Source organism: Pseudoliparis swirei, chromosome 17 (genome assembly GCF_029220125.1).
Source record: "Pseudoliparis swirei isolate HS2019 ecotype Mariana Trench chromosome 17, NWPU_hadal_v1, whole genome shotgun sequence".
In the NCBI taxonomy this organism is placed as follows: domain Eukaryota; kingdom Metazoa; phylum Chordata; class Actinopteri; order Perciformes; family Liparidae; genus Pseudoliparis; species Pseudoliparis swirei.
In genome coordinates, this window is record NC_079404.1 from 1,118,848 (window position 1) to 1,140,385 (window position 21,538).

At 46.9% G+C, this 21,538-nt stretch overlaps 1 protein-coding gene across 1 annotated transcript in view; it reads left to right on the top strand.

Moving 5' to 3' along the window:
- Positions 1–1,908: 1,908 nt before the first annotated feature.
- The window catches only part of vwc2 (von Willebrand factor C domain containing 2), a 32,402-nt gene continuing 12,772 nt past the window's right edge, over positions 1,909–21,538 (top strand). The window contains exons 1-3 of the mRNA XM_056434845.1: positions 1,909–6,600; positions 16,462–17,106; positions 18,449–18,578. Of these exons, the coding sequence (XP_056290820.1) occupies positions 16,549–17,106; positions 18,449–18,578 (688 nt within the window). The 5' untranslated portion in view covers positions 1,909–6,600; positions 16,462–16,548. The remainder of the gene's footprint in view (positions 6,601–16,461; positions 17,107–18,448; positions 18,579–21,538) is intronic.

Below are 21,538 nucleotides of genomic sequence, written 5' to 3' on the forward strand. Positions count from 1 at the left end.
AGTAAACAATGAACTGATGTATCTTTATAGATTCAAGATTCAAGATTCAAGATGTTTTATTTGTCACATACACACACAGGGTGTGCAGTGAAATGAAAGTGGCAATGCTCAGCAGGAATGTGCAAGGGCAACAAGTACACACTATTTACAAATAAAAAACAACACAATATTTACAGTAAGTGTGTGTGTGTGTGTGTGCCTAAGAGGGGCAGTTGTGTGGGTCTATGTGGGGGTCCTGGTGAGGTCGGAGTTCACAATCCTGATGGCCTGAGGAAAGAAACTCCGTCTCAGTCTCTCTGTTCTTGCAGCGTGACTACGGAGGCGCCTGCCTGACCGCAGCAGCTGAAACAGTCTGTTGTTGGGGTGGTGAGGATCCTTCATGATCCTGCCGGCACTGGATCTGCACCTCCTGGTGTACAAGTCCTGCAGGGTGGGGAGTGTAGTTCCAATAGTGCGCTCAGCCGAACGCACTACTCTCTGCAGAGCCTTCCTGTCCTGGGCGGAGCAGTTGCCAAACCAGGCTGTGATGCTTCCTGTCAGGACGCTCTCTACAGCTCCAGAGTAGAAGGACTGAAGGATCCTCTGGGAAACTTTAAATTTCCTCAGCTGCCTGAGGTGGTAGAGGCGCTGCCTTGCCTTTCTCACCAGAGTGTCTGTGTTTGTTGACCATGTCAGATCCTCGGTGATGTGGACTCCCAGGTATTTATACCGCTCACCCTCTCCACAGTAGTCCCGTTAATCCCCAGTCGTGAGTACGTCCTCTGTTGTTGTACCCTCCTAAAGTCCACAATCAGCTCCTTAGTTTTGGTGACATTCATGATGAGGCTGTTGTCCTGGCACCAGAGTGACAGATCAGCAACTTCCTCCAGGTAGGCCTTCTGCCGTTGTCAGAGATCAGGCCCACCACCACTGTGTCATCCGCAAACTTGATGATGGTGTTGGAGCTGAACCTGGCCACACAGTCATGTGTGTACAGGGAGTACAGTAGGGGCTGAGGACGCAACCCTGGGGGATCCTGTGTTCAGGGTGAGGATTTGAGGTGTGTCTGCCCACCCTGACCACCTGTGGCCTGGCGGTCAGGAAGTCCAGGATCCAAGCACACAGGGGGCTGTTCAGTCCCAGCTCAATCAGCTTGCCGGCCAGTCTGGAGGAGACTATCGTGTTGAAAGCTGAACTATAATCAATGAACAGCAGTCTCACATAGCCCCCCTCTGGCTGTCCAGATGAGAGAGTGTGGTGTGCAGTACCTGGGAGACAGCATCATCCGTGGATCTGTTTGGGCGATAAGCAAACTGCAGCGGGTCCATGGAGGAAGGGAGGAAGGTGCAGATGTAGTCCTTTATCAGCCTCACAAAGCATTTCATGACCACCGAGGTGAGGGCCACCGGTCGGTAGTCATTCATACATGCTGGAGAAGCATTCTTGGGCACAGGGACAATAGTGGATCTCTTGAAGCAGGCGGGGACCACGGACTCAGCCAGGGAGAGGTTGAATATTGTGGTGAACACTGGAGCTAGCTGGTTAGCACAGGTCTTCAGTACTCGCCCAGATATGCCATCTGGACCTGCAGCTTTCCTGGTGTTCACCATAACAGAGCCCTCCTCACACTGTGCTCGGTCACAGAGAGTGTGTGTTCATCCCCAGCGGTAGAACTCACCGCGGCTACGCTAACGGTGTTGTTGTTAGCCGGCGAGCTAGCGCTGTTGTTGCTAGCCTCAAACCGTGCATAAAATGAGTTCAGGTCGTCCGCTAGGGATGCGTCGGCACTCACCATTGCGCGGGGTCTGCTCTGGTAGTCTGTGATAGTCCGTAGCCCCTGCCATAGGCGCCTGGTGTCGCGCTGCTCCATCTGTGATTCCACTCTGTCTCGGTACCTCCTCTTGGCCTCCTTCACCGTCCTCAGTCCATAGACCGCTGCCTTGTACTCGTCCATGTTGCGGATACAAGACCGGAGTTATAGGCAGCAGTACGGGCGTTCACAGCTTCCCGGATGGATCTATCAACCCACGGCTTTTGGTTAGGAAAGACCCTAACTTTTACCGTGGGGACGATGGTGTCCGTTAGCGTTGCTATGAGGCTCATTGCTACTTCCACAAACTCGCTGACGTCACTGGAACTGGATTGGATCATGTCCCAGTCGACGACACGCAGAGCGTCCTGTAGCTCAGCCTCTGATTGGTCAGACCACCGCATTACGTTCCTCGTCACTACCGCTTCCCGCGCGATCCTTTGTTTATACTCCGGAAGCAGAAAAATGGCGGCATGGTCTGATTTCCCTAACGGAGGGAGAGAGACAGCCTTGTAGCCTCTCTTGAATGGCGTATAGCAGTGGTCCAACGTTCTTTCCCCTCTGGTAGCACACGTAATGTGCTGGTGAAAGTTCGGCATGACTTTTTTTAGGTTTGCCTCATTTCTGAGATTTAGCTTAAATTATGCTAACATTAAAACATTTTTACTGGACCAAGGAAGAGTTTATAAAAATTAGTCAGACTAGTCCTGTATATAGATTTCCCCAAGAGTTCCAGGAAATGAATAATGCAGATGTGTTCCATACATATCTGAAATCCCCTACAATAGCAATCAAACAATTTTAATGTATCAATTAGGACATTTTTCAAAGTAAAAGTCCTAAATGTTTAAAGAAATCTGTAATTTCTTTACTGTTTGAGTTGCTTTATATATGTATTTCCTCATAGTCCTAGGCAATAATGCTACACAATAAATAGAATGCTTCAATCGACTCGGTGATCGGTAATATCGGTGATCGGCAGATACTGATTTCAGTGATCGGTGATCGGCACCAAAAACCTGATCGGTGCATCTCTAATCATAGAAAATTACAGAGTGGCGGGTGGAGATTTCACCCTGTTATAATGGTAGGGGAAACATTGGAGTTGATAAGCGTGTCTTCTTGTCTGATCAATACACAACTGTGAGGTGCGTGAATGGACAGAGCGGCCAGCTGCTGATCACTCACTCAATAGGTCGACCTGCACGACCAGACGGTGCGCGCGCAGCGAGCAAACATTTTTTTTGGGGAGCACCGAAGACCCATTTTGACCCAGGAAAAACCCTGTGTGCGCCCCTAAATTTTCTGCTTGCGCCCCTAAAATTTTAAGTTAGGGGCCACTGTGCTCCTAGTAAAAAAAGTTAGTCTGGAGCCCTGAGCTCACACGTAGCTCACATGTAGCTCACACGTAGCTCACACGTAGCTCACACGTAGCTCACACGTAGCTCACACGTAGCTCACATGTAGCTCACATGTAGCTCACATGTAGCTCACACCTAGCTCACACCTAGCTAACACACTGTGTGGGAGTATTTCCAGTGTATCACTTGTCTTCCATCAATTGGGGAATATGAGAAACAGACTCTGAAGGCTCGGTCGGATGAGAACATGTCCTCAGTAACGAGGCAGCAGAGGAGCTTATTAACTCGTCGTATCTTTCAGACGTGTTGAACAATTAATGTGGGGAACTCAGGCTTGTATTAGCATCCAAGAAGAAGCTCAATATATTTTTTAATGGATTCACGTTACAGAGCTTTATTCTTACTCCGGGAGGTATTTTAAAATGCAAAAGATGTAAATGTTAGTTTTCTATCCCTGTATCGATAGTTCACTGTGTGTGTCACTGTGTGTGTCACTGTGTGTGTCACTGTGTGTGTCACTGTGTGTGTCACTGTGTGTGTGTCACTGTGTGTGTCACTGTGTGTGTGTCTGTGTGTGTGTGTCACTGTGTGTGTGTCACTGTGTGTGTGTCACTGTGTGTGTCACTGTGTGTGTGTCACTGTGTGTGTGTCACTGTGTGTGTCACTGTGTGTGTCACTGTGTGTGTCACTGTGTGTGTCACTGTGTGTGTGTCACTGTGTGTGTGTCACTGTGTGTGTCACTGTGTGTTAGCAGCGGAGCGTCGTGAGACACGGCGCTCCGTTGACGTGTGTGTACAGTAGTCGGTGTTTACATTGTGAACCTCACCTTTCCTTCACTCGGCTCTCCTCAGTGCTAAACGGGGTTCTGTAGTTGCGGTTCTGGATCTAGTGGATCTCATCCTGTAGAGCCAGACGGCCCGACTCACTGGTTATGTGTCGGTCCGCCGGCTTCTCTTCTGTTTCTCTCCCTAAACCTCTGGAGCGCTTCGACTGTCAGCTCCTGGACAATGGACGCCGAGCAGTTATTCATGTTCCTGGCGTGGCCCAGACGATGCAGAGCTGTGTGACTTTGGAATAAATGTGACTTTTTATGAAAACAGATTGGTTGTTTTCTTACGTGCAGTGAAGGAAAGCTTTTACATTTGTGTTGATTACTCCGACTCCGAAACAAAAACATTTACTCTGGTGATTTATGCCTTAAGTGGCTCTGAACTTTAATTGTATAAATCAGGACAACACATTTCCGCTCAGCTGGAATTATATTGAATAACTCAGAGAGCATTTTGTATGTTAATTTATTTTCGTAGAAACAAAATATCTACTTTATATACATGCAGTGGATATTTTGCACCTATTGGGAAATGATTTCACATGTTATTAATGCTCCTTGACATATCGGCCTCAACACAAACACTAATAAGTTGTATTTCCCTGGTGTTTGTGTCTCACCGTGCAACACCAACAAGAACAACATCGTATAACTTCATGTGCATCTACAGCATGGAACACATTTAAGGGCAGTGATGCGGAAATATGGAAAACAATCGAGAGCGGTAACAGCCGCCATTAGCAGCTGGCGCCACACGGACATTTTGGGGTTCCTGGCAGCAGCTCAGACGAAGCTGCCGAGCATCAGGATGAGATGAAGGCCGCCGGCTCCGGACCAGCTGGTCGGAAGACAAGTGACCTCACGGGGAAGATCCAACACGAGGGGTTCTCACGGGGGAGAGAACACGCTGACCTCCAGGTGCACAGGCCCACTGCTCATGGGTAGGTAGGTCTCACCCCCCCCCCCCCCCCCATCCCTCTCTTTTAGGAACCCCTCTGTCCATGTGAGGCCTCCATGTGTGTGGCTGATCGATAGCTAATCAATAGTGAATGTGGGCAGAGCGTGTAACAGTGGAGGAAGAGGAGCTGCGTGTTTCTGATGACGGCTTCACAGCTTCTATATTTAAGATTTCTTTTTCTTAGCCTGACACAGGCAGCAGTGAGACATCCGGCTTCTTCTGGAGCTGTTTTGACAAAACTATTTTGAGGAAAATAAGTAAATATAAATGTATTTTTTTTTAAGTGGTTGCAAAATGTGACACGTAGAGCTGACACTCCCTGATGGAAAATACTTGCAGTACTCCGATAATATTCCCCTATGCATGTATATTTAATATGGTATTATTTCAGTTGCTCACTGGAATACTATATAATACTTTATGTGCTACCTTCCAGAGAGAGGATAGCATGTGTTGTTATGGTAAACGTGTGGTTCATTGTTTTTGAATGAATGCTCCCGGAGCCCTCTTCTTGTATCTGATTCTTATCTGCGTGTTCGTGACGTTATGAATCAGATGCAGGTTGATATTTGCATGTCGCGTCCTCTGTACTTCTGTTTGGGAGTTTAGGGATTCAATCCGTTAACCTTCAACCGGTGGTGGGGAGCAGTAGATGTAAAACACACCACGTTACATTCATAACGTTGCTGTAGCTAAATGAAGCTAAATTTAAGTAGCCACGCCGTCTCTGTCTGTTGGATTATTCATGATGCATTGATGTGTAAATATTGCAGCTGGCCATGGGTAGCTATTATACTGCTATCTTATTACTTTTGGGTGATTCAGTGTGTAATATGATCTTCTCAACTGTGTATGTAAACAACTGTGGGAAGTGTTACCATGGCATGTTGTAAAGACTTATAGTCTTCTGAGGATCTAATGAAAAAGTCTGTTTATTTTTCTGTGTCTCTGAAAACTAACTTCAGATAAATGAAGTGAGAAGGAAACCACTTCCTCCTGCAACCCATTAGAGTTCTACAGTAGGAGGTAGGAGAGAAGGACGTGACTTCAGGTCGGCTGCGGGCTTGTTGTACCTCAATGTTTACACGTTTTATTCTTGGAGGTGTAAAGAAGGCTTTGAAGAGGACTTAGATTGGGACACAATGATCTCTCAGCTTCATTCTGTCTTCTGTTTTATGTCTTCAGTTATTGCCCTCCCCCCTCTGGAGGCTAATGTTCTTTTCTCATCCAGCAACAAATTACTTTGAGACCAAGTATCAGGGAACGACTTCCTAACGCCAGATAACTAAGTAAAGCCGTTAATCGCAGCAGCGCGTGAGCCTCTAATTGGCCGGCTCGTTTCAAACGGCGCCACCTAGCGGCCGCTCGGCCTCATGCATTCAGTCGTTCTCTCTCTCTCTGTTTCTTTGGTCACTGTGAGAAGTGTCGTCGTGCAGCGGGGACGTCAGTAGCTGCTGCGCGGCACACTGCGCGGCGCATCGCACGAGACGGAGGAGCGCGCGCCCGCGCCGCGGAGACGAAAGTTGAGACGCGCCGCGAGCTTCCTGCGGGGCGACGCCGCGCGCACGGGGGCTCCACGCCGGTCTGCACCGCACCGCACCGCCAGCTGCTGCTGCTGCTGCGTTCTGGACCCCGGCGCACGGACGGATAACGGGTATCACAGGTGCGTGTGTCTGCGGGCCGGGGGGTCGAGAGGGGGGGGGCATGTTTAGTCTGATTGATCTCTTTCTCAGGGTTTTCACGCGTCAACTTACTTTTGCCGCGTGTTCTCTGGCGCATTTCATGGAGATGCGCCTCAGGAAGCGGCGACGCGGCGACGCGCCGCCGTTGGAGCGTCACAAAAGATATTTTATGCAAATGAGCTCGAGCTGCACATTGTTCCAACCTGCGGGGCAAAGGCTGCTGCACCTGTGGAGGCTGCAGGGGTATCTGTGGTCTGAGTGCTCACCAGAGACTCAGCGACATGCTCAGCAACACACAGGTGGTTGATGAGCAGCTCTTCACAATCTGATTGTTTGCATGGATCTTTTTTCTTTTTCGCGGTTATATTTTGGGATTTATTCGCATTTTATTTATTCATTCAAATTTTTTATCATCACACTATCTCCGACTGTCATCTCGTTCTGTCTGAGCGTGTCTCCACACGTCTGATGCATGTCCTGCTCCAGTCTCCTGCTCCAGTCTCCTGCTCCAGTCTCCTTCGGGGCTCTGTGTGTGTACGAGCTCATTTTCACCTTGTTCCTTCACATCATCTTCAGATTATTTGACAGGTTCAGGCGAACTTTCCTTTGATTTGGGTCACTCGGAGATGTACAGTCAAGAGGATGAGATTCAATTAGCAGCCTGCAGCTGTAATCACTGGCAGATGGCTTCATCCTCGTGGATCTGGCCTCAGTATCCCTCATTGCTCTAATTGGATTCCATCATTTCTCACAGTTTATTTATATGAAACGAGTGTTTCCAGCGTGGCGTCATTAATCCGATGCGTTCCCAGCCCGTCAGCCTCCTCTGTCCCAACACATCCTCGTCTACTTCGTCATAGATTGTCAAAGTAAATTGTTGCGTTGCTCGCCGCGTGCCGTGGACGGCGTTGGGATGCCGGAGGAGAGCAACGTCTGAAATGTGCATGAGATGTCTGAGTGAGTTCCACCCGGAGGAGGAGTTCTCCTCTGGGTGACATGCAGGGAGGTCTAGAGGGACTCGGTTCTCCAAGACAACGAGGACCTCCCCGGGCTGCTGAGGCAACGTGTTCCTTCACAGAGCGCCGGCAGTTAGAGACTCATACATTCACGCCGGTGTTCCTGGAGATCGGAGCACATTCGGCTCTATTTATAGCCGCCTTGTGCGAGTGGAACACGGTGAACTTGTCTGAGGCGGGTCGGCCTGAACACGGCTCGGTTATTGAAGCCAATTCAATCTTTGTGAACGTCTCTGATTGGTCACGGCGGAGCTAAACGCTTCACCCTGAGCTCAGGTCGCGGTGTGGAGGCTCCTGGGCCTCGACCGCTCTGCTGGGTAATGAAAGCCATAATAATTTATGAGTCATAAATGAAAGCAATGGGCAGCACCGGTGCACCGTCAACTAACCGCTTGATTAATTATTGCTGCTGCACCTCAAACCGGCTTCAATAGCCGGAGCCGTAAACTGACCTTTGGCCTTGAGATGGATTTTTGCCTCGTAACTTAAACCAACGCGCAGCTCATCCTCACAACACATCTACATGTGAGTGGAGATAACATCATCATCTACATGTGAGTGGAGATAACATCATCACCTACATGTGAGTGGAGAAAACATCATCATCTACATGTGAATGAAGAAAACATCATCTACATGTTAGTGGAGATAACATCATCTACATGTGAGTGGAGAAAACATCATCACCTACATGTGAGTGGAGAAAACATCATCATCTACATGTGAGTGAAGAAAACATCATCATCTACATGTTAGTGGAGATAACATCATCATCTACATGTGAGTGAAGAAAACATCATCATCTACATGTGAGTGGAGAAAACATCATCTACATGTGAGTGGAGAAAACATCATCATCTACATGTGAGTGGAGAAAACATCATCATCTACATGTGAGTGGAGAAAACATCATCATCTACATGTGAGTGGAGAAAACATCATCATCTACATGTGAGTGAAGAAAACATCATCATCTACATGTTAGTGAAGAAAACATCATCTACATGTGAGTGGAGATAACATCATCATCTACATGTGAGTGGAGAAAACATCATCATCTACATGTGAGTGGAGAAAACATCATCATCTACATGTGAGTGAAGAAAACATCATCATCTACATGTTAGTGAAGAAAACATCATCTACATGTTAGTGGAGATAACATCATCATCTACATGTGAGTGGAGAAAACATCATCATCTACATGTGAGTGGAGATAACATCATCACCTACATGTAAGTGGAGAAAACATCATCATCTACATGTGAGTGAAGAAAACATCATCATCTACATGTTAGTGGAGAAAACATCATCTACATGTGAGTGGAGAAAACATCATCTACATGTGAGTGGAGAAAACATCTATCTCATTGTGATGATGGACGTTGATGTTTATCTCATTGTGATGATGGATGTTGATGTTTATCTCGTTGTGATGATGGACGTTGATGTTTATCTCATTGTGATGATGGACGTTGATGTTTATCTTGTTGTGATGATGGACGTTGATGTTTATCTCGTTGTGATGATGGACGTTGATGTTTATCTCATTGTGATGATGGACGTTGATGTTTATCTTGTTGTGATGATGGACGTTGATGTTTATCTCATTGTGATGATGGACGTTGATGTTTATCTCATTGTGATGATGGACGTTGATGTTTATCTCATTGTGATGATGGACGTTGATGTTTATCTTGTTGTGATGATGGACGTTGATGTTTATCTCATTGTGATGATGGACGTTGATGTTTATCTCATTGTGATGATGGACGTTGATGTTTATCTTTTTGTGATGATGGACGTTAATGTTTATCTCATTGTGATGATGGACGTTGTCGTGGTTACGCACTGAACTGACTGTGGCAGTATTCATCATCTTTAAATGTGACGTGGATTCAAATAGATTTTCATAAGCTGTGTTGTTGTGAGTGGAGAGGACGATGCGTCGCTGGTTAATGTTATTGGAGTTTCATAAGTTCATTCATAAAGTCTAACGGACCCCAAACATCATGGAGGATGACTACTGTACATTAATCTGTCTGTGAAGGATGTTTATGTTCATTTGTTTATGCTCATCCAGTATAAAGAAGGTATAAAACAGCTATTCAATACGCTTCATTGTATTTCAAAATTATATTTACATTATTCAAAACTATTATTAAATATTATTAATATTTACACACCACAATTAACAAGAAAGAAAATGCAAACACAAATCTGATCTTTGCATGTTGTCATTGGAGATATAATAAAGTGATTATAATATATCTGCAGCTACATGAGCAAGATTTAAAACATGCAAGTATTTAAAATATACTCATATACTGTACATGTATAATATATATATATATATTATATATGTATATGTACATATATAATACATACTGTACATTTATAATATATAATGTAAATATATAATATATATTTCTACAAATATAATGTATAATGTTCATGTATAATATATACTGTACATATATCATATATAATGTACATATATAATATATACTGTACATATAGAGACCCACACACAACGTGAGTGAATGAGCATAAATTATTGTTATTACACCCAAAGAAATAAAGTTATTCATGTTTTCGAGGTTGAATGCATTAACAATAGAATATGCAAATAACAACACACGTACAGTATCAGCTCTTATGAACTACACAACCCACAGAGCATGAACACACACATTGGGAGGCAGTTCAGTGTGAAAGGGAACAACACACACCAGTTTATGTATTTTCAGTTTTGTTTCCTTTTCTGACTCATAACCACCAAACGTTGAATCTCATGGAAATAAAAGCAGCGTCTCCAGCTTCCTGCTGCTCTGTCGGCCTGTCTGGATATATATGTATATTTATATATATGTATATGTATATATGTTTATATATACGTATATTTATATATAAAAAATGATTAAAGGCCCAAAAAACACAAAATGAAATGCAATACAATTGTAATATTTAAATCACACGTGTGGTTCTGTACATGTATGTGTATATATATACATATATATATATATATGTGTATATATATATACATATACTGTATGTATATGTGTATATATACATAATATGTATATATTAGTGCTGTGAAAAATAACGCGTTAACTCAGTTAATCCAATTACAGGTTTAACTAGTTTTTTTTTTTTTTTACGCATTTGACGCATGCGCAGAATGAGCTTCCAATCCGTCTGTTGATGGTCGTTGGGACGAAAAAAAAGTCACTTGCAAAATGAGCTTCCAATCCACCACTTCAATCTGAACTCTGTCCGCTCTCATGCAGACGGTCTGTTCATCGGTAATGATCCTTCCGCAGGTTCACCTCCGGAAACCTTGTTACGACTTCTACTTCCTGTAGATCAGGGTCTCAACACGTCGATCGCGACCTGCCAGTCGATCGCGGCGTAGTGTCGGTAGATCGCATGACATTAAAGAGATTGGCCCGCCCCCTGACATGTTCTCTAGAGCACGTCTTTGTTCTTTTATTAAACTAAACGTCTGTTGTTGATCGTATCTCCACAGCAGCATGTCATTTCTGTCTCTACGCGTTGCGTTAACACTTATCGATCTCCGTCTGGAGCGCGCATCGGGACCGAGCAAAAAAAAAGTCACTTGTCAATCTGTCCACCTTTAGATTGTATCATGGTGGAGTTAATGGTTGACAAACAAGAGAAACATGCTCTGTTTAACCCTCCTGTTACCTTTACATTTACTAACATATTTTACCCTCGGGGTCAATTTGACCCCAGCAATTAAAACCTCCAGAAAATTATTAGAATTAATATTGTTTCCCAAGTTTAAGTGTGAGGTACTTTATGTTTGTTTGTTGACTACCTAAATAGCCCTTTAAATAAATAAAAAAGTTGATATTTCTGATATGTTTGACACAGTGAAAAACAGCCTGGGGTCAAATTGACCCCAAAGAACACCGACATTAAACATTGAATGGGGTCAAATTGACCCGAAAGGTCACAGGAGGGTTAAACATTCTGTTTAGGATGAAGATGTATTCATGTTCCATATGGAAGAAAACTGCTAAATAACTGCTGAGTTGCAGCACCATTGTATAGAAGAATGTATAAATGTATATATCCGTCTTTTGTCATAAATCTCTATGTTCTCACAAAATATACCGAGAATATCGGTAATATGTGATTAATCATGATTAATCCACAAAAACCTGTGATTAACCCGATTAAAATTTTTAATCGTTTCACAGCCCTAGTATATATATATATATGTATGTGTATGTATATATATATGTATTTATATGTGTATATATATATATGTATACATATATGTTTACTCAACAGGAGCACAAATGTTTCAGTATATGATCTCACACACACACACACACACAGACACACACACCGCATGGCTTCTTCTGGCCTGTGCTGGCACCATTATTTATTAATGAAACAAACTCCTAAAGCAGCAACACTAGAGGACGACGCAGGTCTTGTTTTATTGGAGTTATTATAATACGAGTTCATCCACGGGAGGCTGTGTGCCAGCTCGAGCCATTACGGCCAAAACAAACTGAATAATGGGGTGTAAAAATCACAAGAAGTGGTTCTTAGAAATATATATATATGTATATATATATATACATATATATACATATATATATACATATCATATCATAAATCGATATATATATATACATATATATATGTATATATATTATACATATAACAGGCTCTGTGTGGTTTAAAATGAAAAGGCGATTATTCAGAACAAAGACATGCAGCAATGTTTTCCAGCCTTTAATACGTGTTTGTTTTCCAGAGATAATTGCTGGTAGCTGATAATTGTTAATTGTGGAGTGTGTTTCCACTTTGCTCTGAGGTGGGTGTTTAAACTCAGCGTTACATAAACTCTCCTGGATGATTGATGGCTGCACTCGTTGTTAGTTTAGGACTTGGCGGGTCACACCTGAGCAGGTTTTGATCTTAGTGTTTTTACAGAAGCGTGTGGCAGTTTATCACATAGTATGAGCTCATTACCTTCAGATTAATACTCATAATCTGTTTAATAGCCCGTAACATCAGCTCCTCCCCTGCAGAGATGTGTTATCTTGACTTCTCGTTGTGTTTTGGCCCCTTTGCAGTCTCAGTTGCTTTGTGAGTCTTGCAGATAGAAAACAGTGAACGCTCTGCAGCTCTCAGAGTAAAGATAAATCCATGACCTTTCACCAAGTGGCTCATATGCAGCACCATAAAGGTAAGAGAGCGTGCGTTAGCTTGAACTCGAGGAGCGGCAAGAAAAGACCTCTAGAATGTTGAACAGGAGGTTTCAATCTGCAGAATGAGACACACATTAAGCCGCGAGGCGGAGGATTAATTACACATTTAGAAAAGATGAAGTCAGTATTAAAGATGGCATCCGACTGTTATGAATCATTTAGTGCCTGATCCAAATTATTATGAGTTGTTATGGGATTAAAACAAGAGTAAATATCAAAGGATCAGCTATATTTATCTATTTATCTCACTGTCAACAAGAAACATGGGAAGACCCCAACGAGCCGGTCTCAGTACGTTGTGATGTGTCTCCGCTGTTGTTCCCAGAACCTGTTTTCTTCCTTTAAAACTGATCACACCTACAGAAGCTCTGTGTTGTTCCAGCAGCAGTTTACAGTTCCTGATTTGAAGGAACATTTAAGGATGAATACACAATCGGTGCTGAAGTGAGAACGTGTCAGACGACGCTGACGGGCTACAAGCTCCGAGCACGACACCGTCGGCTCGGTGAGACTCAAACATAACCAGATGTACTTCAGCCGGCCGAGGGCCATCGGCCATGTTGTGCTACGTAGCTCTGTGAGCTACAACGCCCCTGATTGTGATGCATGTGTGCAAAGCCTGAGCGGAAACACCAACGCTACCCGGACAGCAGCAGCGCTCACGTACCGAGGGAGTCCTTGAGCCGCGAGACACTGAAGGTAGCCAACGGCTAGTGGACAACACGACTACATGCAGCAACAGTGTGGAACAATAGTGTGGAACAACAGTGTGGAACAATAGTGTAGAACAATAGTGTATTACAATAGAGTAGAACAATAGTGTAGAACAATAGTGTAGAACAATAGTGTAGAACCATAGAGTACAACAATAGAGTAGAACAATAGTGTAGAACATTAGTGTGGAACAATAGTGTAGAACAATAGTGTAGAACAATAGTGTAGTACAATAGTGTAGAACAATAGAGTAGAACAATAGTGTAGAACAATAGTGTAGAACAATAGAGTAGAACAATAGAGTAGAACAATAGTGTAGAACAATAGTGTAGTACAATAGTGTAGAACAATAGTGTAGTACAATAGTGTAGAACAATAGTGTAGAACAATAGAGTACAACAATAGTGTAGAACATTAGTGTGGAACAATAGTGTGGAACAATAGTGTGGAACGATAGAGTAGAACCATAGAGTACAACAATAGAGTACAACAATAGAGTAGAACAATAGTGTAGAACATTAGTGTGGAACAATAGTGTAGAACAATAGTGTAGAACAATAGTGTAGTACAATAGTGTAGAACAATAGAGTAGAACAATAGTGTAGAACAATAGAGTAGAACAATAGAGTAGAATAGTGTAGAACAATAGTGTAGAACAATAGAGTAAAACAATAGTGTAGAACAATAGTGTAGTACAATAGTGTAGAACAATAGTGTAAAACAATAGTGTAGAACAATAGTGTAAAACAATAGTGTAAAACAATAGTGTAGAACAATAGTGTAGTACAATAGTGTAGAACAATAGAGTAGAACAATAGTGTAGAACAATAGAGTAGAACAATAGAGTAGAATAGTGTAGAACAATAGTGTAGTACAATAGTGTAGAACAATAGTGTAGAACAATAGTGTAGAACAATAGAGTAAAACAATAGTGTAGAACAATAGTGTAGTACAATAGTGTAGAACAATAGTGTAAAACAATAGTGTAGAACAATAGTGTAAAACAATAGTGTAAAACAATAGTGTAGAACAATAGTGTAGTACAATAGTGTAGAACAATAGTTTATAGGCCCAGACTGCAGCAGTGTAACAGCACTAATACCACAGCAGCGCCACTTTGAGCCCCGAGACTGGATCAGAATTCATGAATATCGAAATGAGAGTTTAACAACATCCAGAGAGGCTTTGCAGTCGCCCCTCTCTGGGCCCTCTCTCTCTCTCTCTCTCTCTGGGCTCTCTCTCTCTCTCTCTCTGGGCTCTCTCTCTCTCTCTCTCTCTGGGCTCTCTCTCTCTCTCTCTCTCTCTCTGGGCTCTCTCTCTCTCTCACTCTCTGGTCTCTCTCTCTCACTCTTTTTCTCTCTCTCTCTCACTCTTTTCTCTCTCTCCTCTCTCTCTCTCTGGGCTCTCTCGCTCTCTTTCTCTCTCACTCTCTCTGTTCTCTCTCTCTCTGGGCTCTCTCTTTCTCTCTCTCTCACTCTCTCTGGTCTCTCTCTCTCTGTATTACCTCTTATTGCTCACCTCGTCCTGCAGGAGCTGCCAGTGGCTCTGTTGGAAATGGATCGGTGTTCATTGAGTGAGACAACCGAGTCAACAGGGCGAACTGTTCTTAAACAAGCGAGGACGGGCCCTCACAGGTCCTCGTCAGTCAACAGGGAATAATCTCTCCTCTCACAAGAACTGTTGACCGCTGCAGCGCCGAACCGGAGAGATGACACCAACATCTGAGGAAACGAGACGATGCTGCATCCAGTGAAACCAGGACAAGACTAGAATGTTCCGCTTGTGAAACGGTGACAGCTGATCCTGAGATCCCACTGAGCATCGACTGGAGAAAGCGATGCGCTTTGAGTTTTTAAGAAACCGATGAGACGCTTAGTGGAAAAGTTTTGCTGCACGTGGCCTCATTTTTTAAAATTGATGTACTTGTGTCAGCTTTTAGTAGATTCATCTTCCCAGACTGGAATTATTTCCTATTTTTAAATCAATTTCTGCTTTTGTAAAGTTGACTGCGATTCTTTAAAAAAAAGAAAGGAAAGAAAAAGCAGCCGATATCGATCGAGGTTCTTTTATTCCATGAGAAGAGCTTAAGAGTCCGTCAGGTCCTCCTCTCTCCCTCTGCTGCCGGGGGATCGCTGAGCTTACTGCAGGAAGCCGTATTGATTTCCTCACACCCCCCCGTCCTGATGACCCCCCCCATCCTGATGACACCCCCCCGTCCTGATGACCCCCCCGTCCTGATGACACCCCGTCCTGATGACACCCCGTCCTGATGACACCCTCCCCGTCCTGATGACACCCCCCCGTCCTGATGACCCCCCCGTCCTGATGACACCCCCCCGTCCTGATGACACCCCCCGTCCTGATGACACCCTCCCCGTCCTGATGACCCCCGTCCTGATGACACCCCCGTCCTGATGACCCCCGTCCTGATGACCCCCCATCCTGATGACACCTCCCCGTCCTGATGACACCTCCCCTGTCCTGATGACACCCCCGTTCTGATGACACCCCGTCCTGATGACACCCTCCCGTCCTGATGACACCTCCCCGTCCTGATGACACCTCCCGTCCTGATGACCCCGTCCTGATGACACCCTCCCGTCCTGATGACCCCCGTCCTGATGACACCCCGTCCTGATGACCCCCGTCCTGATGACACCCTCCCGTCCTGATGACCCCCGTCCTGATGACCCCCCATCCTGATGACACCTCCCCTGTCCTGATGACACCCCCGTCCTGATGACACCCTCCCCGCTTCGTGCGCCGTCCTCGAGACCGAATCACAATCGATCCCCGACCCCGGGGAGGCAAAGTGACAGAATACTGAGCGCCTAACCCCGGTTCAATCTTCTCTCTCCAGATGCAGCGGCTCACACCTGCCGAGTGAAGTCTGGTATGTGAGCCGAGGAGTTTTCCCACCTCGCCGGTGGTGGGAAGAGAGAGAGAGATGCTGCGCCGCGTTGCCATGACAGCAGAAGTTCTTCTTCTCCTGGGGGTCCTGATCGGCGGCGCCCAGTGCAACCCGATAGCGACCTCGCCGGCCGGCCGGGAGCGTCTGGAGAGAGTGCTGACCCGAGCCCGGCAGGACGAGCGGCCCCCGGGAGCCGGCGCCCGCTCCAACGGGACTCGAGGATCCGAGGCCGCCGAGCCCCAGGAGCTGTGGACGGAGCCGGACCGCCTGGACCGGATGGACCAGGGCCCCACGAGCGACGTCGCCCTCTCCCTGGACGCCATCGACGAGTACGCCTACCCGGACTACCGCGGCAAGGGCTGCATGGACGAGAGCGGCTTTGTGTTCGCCATCGGCGAGCGGTTCGCTCCGGGCACCTCGCCGTGCCCGTGCCTCTGCACTGACGAGGGTCCCATGTGCAGCCAGCCCGACTGCCCCCGGCTGCACGCCCGCTGCCTGCGCGTGGACACCAGCCGCTGCTGCCCCGTCTGCAGGGAGGAGAAGAACTACTGCGACTTCCGGGGGAAGATCTACGGCTCGCTGGAGGAGTTCAGGGTGAGCCGCATTCACTCCTCTCCCGCCCGGAGCAGCTGCTGACGGGACTCTTCTGGCTGCGTTTATCACAGGGTAGTTACCGCTCCCCACGGGACGCGAGCGAGCAGCAGATTTATAATTCAAAGGTCAGCACTCGTCTGCTCCGTGTTGCCGGAGGCTGCCAGCGGCGCCTCCAGCAGAGCGTCTCCATCTCTTCTGGATCCACGCCACAGACTTCCGGTTCTAGTAACCACATCTCCGACGCGTTATCTCCTCGCTCGGGGCTTCACGTCCACGCCGAGGGGCACCTGAAGCTCCTCCCGGTGCTCAGAGAGTCACAGCAGGGGGTCACATGGGCTGACATCATCTCCCTCCTTTGAAACCAGGCAACAGGCCGGTTGTTACGGCTGATTGCTCGGTTCTCGGCGTTCCTCACATGGAGTGGCGTGCGGAGGCGCGAGCCGCTGCAATCTGCAGCCACGCAGGCACAGTTGACCTTTGCCCTCTTGTTAGGATTAAAGGTGTTCGGCTTTATACAAGCTTTATACTATATCAGACTGGATACTATGAGCCCCAGCTCAGGAAGGCTCGACAGACCATCATTTGTAATGTTTCTGTTCACGCGCCAGGAGGATTGGAGGCTTCGCTTTCCTTGGCCTTGATATCGATTGCGCAACATCCGCTGATTGGAAAGTGGAGTTCAATTCTCTTTAAAATGAGGCAGCGAAGGTCTGAATGACTTCCTCTAGTCGAGCTCTCTGACATGAGACGCACACTCGATTACACAAGCCTGTGTGTGTGTGTGTGTGTCAGGGAGACAGTAGAGAGACATCAGGTCGTGGAGGAGGAGTCTCTGCTGTGCGTCCTCTGAGGAGACACCGGGGGGCCTCGGCATCGGACCAGGCTTCACTCACAAGACCTCGACCTGAGACCCCCCCACGGCCCCCACTACCCCCCACGGTACCCCACTACCCCCCATGGCCCAACGGCCCCCCACGGCCCCATCTAGCCCCCACTACTCCCCATGGCCCCCGGTGACCTCCAGTAACCTTATTCCACATCATCAGCGTTTCTGCTGATGTTTCCTACAGTGTGTTCTTTGAGAGTGTGTGTGTGTGTGTGTCTGTCTGTGTGTGTCGCTGTGTGTCTCTATGCATGTGTGTGTGTGTGTGTGTGTCTCTGTGTGTCTGTGTGTGTGTGTGTGTGTATGTCTGTGTGTGTGCGTGTATATATGTGTGTGTGTGTGTGTGTCTCTGTGTGTGTCTCTGCGTGTGTATCCACGTGTGAACCTATTCTTGTAGTTCTAATGACTTTTTCTCTCTCTCTCTCTCTCTCTCTCTCTCTCTCTCTCTCCTCCCGGCAGGTGTCTCCGTGTGAGAAGTGCCGCTGCGAGCCGAGCGGCGAGGTGCTGTGCTCCGTGGCGGCGTGCCCCCAGACGGAGTGCGTGGACCCGGAGTACGAGCCGGACCAGTGCTGCCCCATCTGCAAGACCGGTGAGAGAGAGAGAGAGAGAGATGAGCTCCACTCGGTGTGTTTTGCTCAAGGGCTCCTCAGCAGGAGGCGTGAGGCGCCCTGCAGTCAGACCACATGATGTCATGCAGCTACAGCCTGTTTTGGTGTTTTTGCTAACGTCACATTTTCTATCTTAATTATTTCTTCGTTATCTTTGCTCAGCTCGTCTCAGGGTTCAGCCATGGAAAACCTGGAAGAGTCATGGAATTAAAAAATGTTTTTTTTAAAGCCTTTAACCTGTTCACTGGTCATGTGGATGAACCTGTTCATTGGTCATATGGATGAACCTGTTCATTGGTCATGTGGATGAACCTGTTCACTGGTCATGTGGATGAACCTGTTCATTGGTCATGTGGATGAACCTGTTCATTGGTCATGTGGATGAACCTGTTCATTGGTCATGTGGATGAACCTGTTCATTGGTCATGTGGATGAACCTGTTCATTGGTCATGAGGATGAACCTGTTCATTGGTCATGTGGATGAACCTGTTCATTGGTCATGTGGATGAACCTGTTCACTGGTCATGTGGATGAACCTGTTCATTGGTCATGTGGATGAACCTGTTCACTGGTCATGTCGATGAACCTGTTCATTGGTCATGAGGATGAACCTGTTCATTGGTCATGTGGATGAACCTGTTCATTGGTCATGTGGATGAACCTGTTCACTGGTCATGTCGATGAACCTGTTCATTGGTCATGTGGATGAATCTGTTCATTGGTCATGAGGATGAACCTGTTCATTGGTCATGTGGATGAACCTGTTCAAGATTCAAGATTCAAGATTCAAGATGTTTTATTTGTCACATACACACACAGGGTGTGCAGTGAAATGAAAGTGGCAATGCTCAGCAGGAATGTGCAAGGGCAACAAGTACACACTATTTACAAATAAAAAACAACACAATATTTACAGTAAGTGTGTGTGTGTGTGTGTGTGTGTGTGTGTGTGTGTGCCTAAGAGGGGCAGTTGTGTGGGTCTATGTGGGGGTCCTGGTGAGGTCGGAGTTCACAATCCTGATGGCCTGAGGAAAGAAACTCCGTCTCAGTCTCTCTGTTCTTGCAGCGTGACTACGGAGGCGCCTGCCTGACCGCAGCAGCTGAAACAGTCTGTTGTTGGGGTGGTGAGGATCCTTCATGATCCTGCCGGCTCTGGTTCTGCACCTCCTGGTGTACAAGTCCTGCAGGGTGGGCAGTCTAGTTCCAATAGTGCGCTCAGCCGAGCACTACTCTCTGCAGAGCCTTCCTGTCCTGAGCGGAGCAGTTGCCAAACCAGGCTGTGATGCTTCCTGTCAGGACGCTCTCTACAGCTCCAGAGTAGAAGGACTGAAGGATCCTCTGGGAAACTTTAAATTTCCTCAGCTGCCTGAGGTGGTAGAGGCGCTGCCTTGCCTTTCTCACCAGAGTGTCTGTGTTTGTTGACCATGTCAGATCCTCGGTGATGTGGACTCCCAGGTATTTATACCGCTCACCCTCTCCACAGTAGTCCCGTTAATCCCCAGTGGTGAGTACGTCCTCTGTTGTTGTACCTTCCTAAAGTCCACAATCAGCTCCTTAGTTTTGGTGACATTCATGATGAGGCTGTTGTCCTGGCACCAGAGTGACAGATCAGCAACTTCCTCCAGGTAGGCCTTCTCGTTGTCGGAGATCAGGCCCACCACCACTGTGTCATCCATAAACTTGATGATGGTATTGAGTTGAACCTGGCCACACAGTCATGTGTGTACAGGGAGTACAGTAGGGGCTGAGGACGCAACCTGGGGATCCTGTGTTCAGGGTGAGGGATTTGGAGGTGTGTCTGCCCACCCTGACCACCTGTGGCCTGGCGGTCAGGAAGTCCAGGATCCAAGCACACAGGGGTGTTCAGTCCCAGCTCAATCAGCTTGCCGGCCAGTCTGGAGGGACTATGGTGTTGAAAGCTGAACTATAATCAATGAACAGTAGTCTCACATAGCCCCCTCTGGCTGTCCAGATGAGAGAGTGTGGTGTGCAGTACCTGGGAGACAGCATCATCCGTGGATCTGTTTGGGCGATAAGCAAACTGCAGCGGGTCCATGGAGGAAGGGAGGAAGGCGCAGATGTAGTCCTTTATCAGCCTCTCAAAGCATTTCATGACCACCGAGGTGAGGGCCACGGTCGGTAGTCATTCATACATGCTGGAGAAGCATTCTTGGGCACAGGGACAATAGTGGATCTCTTGAAGCAGGCGGGGACCACGGACTCAGCCAGGAGAGGTTGAATATTGTGGTGAACACTGGAGCTAGCTGGTTAGCACAGGTCTTCAGTACTCGCCCAGATATGCCATCTGGACCTGCAGCTTTCCTGGTGTTCACCCTCAACAGAGCCCTCCTCACACTGTGCTCGGTCACAGAGAGTGTGTGTTCATCCCCAGCGGTAGAACTCACCTCGGCTACGCTAACGGTGTTGTTGTTAGCCGGCGAGCTAGCGCTGTTGTTGCTAGCCTCAAACCGTGCATAAAATGAGTTCAGGTCGTCCGCTAGGGATGCGTCGGCACTCACCATTGCGCGGGTCTGCTCTGGTAGTTTGTGATAGTCCGTAGCCCCTGCCATAGGCGCCTGGTGTCGCGCTGCTCCATCTGTGATTCCACTCTGTCTCGGTACCTCCTCTTGGCCTTCTTCACCGCCCTCCTCAGTCCATAGACCGCTGCCTTGTACTCGTCCATGTTGCGGATACAAGACCGGAGTTATAGGCAGCAATGCAGGCGTTCACAGCTTCACGGATGGATCTATCAACCCACGGCTTTTGATTAGGAAAGACCCTAACTTTTACCGTGGGGACGATGGTGTCCGTTACCGTTGCTATGAGGCTCATTGCTACTTCCGCAAACTCGCTGTCGTCACTGGAACTGGATTGGATCATGTCCCAGTCAACGATACTCAGATCGTCCTGTAGCTCAGCCTCTGATTGGTCAGGCCACCG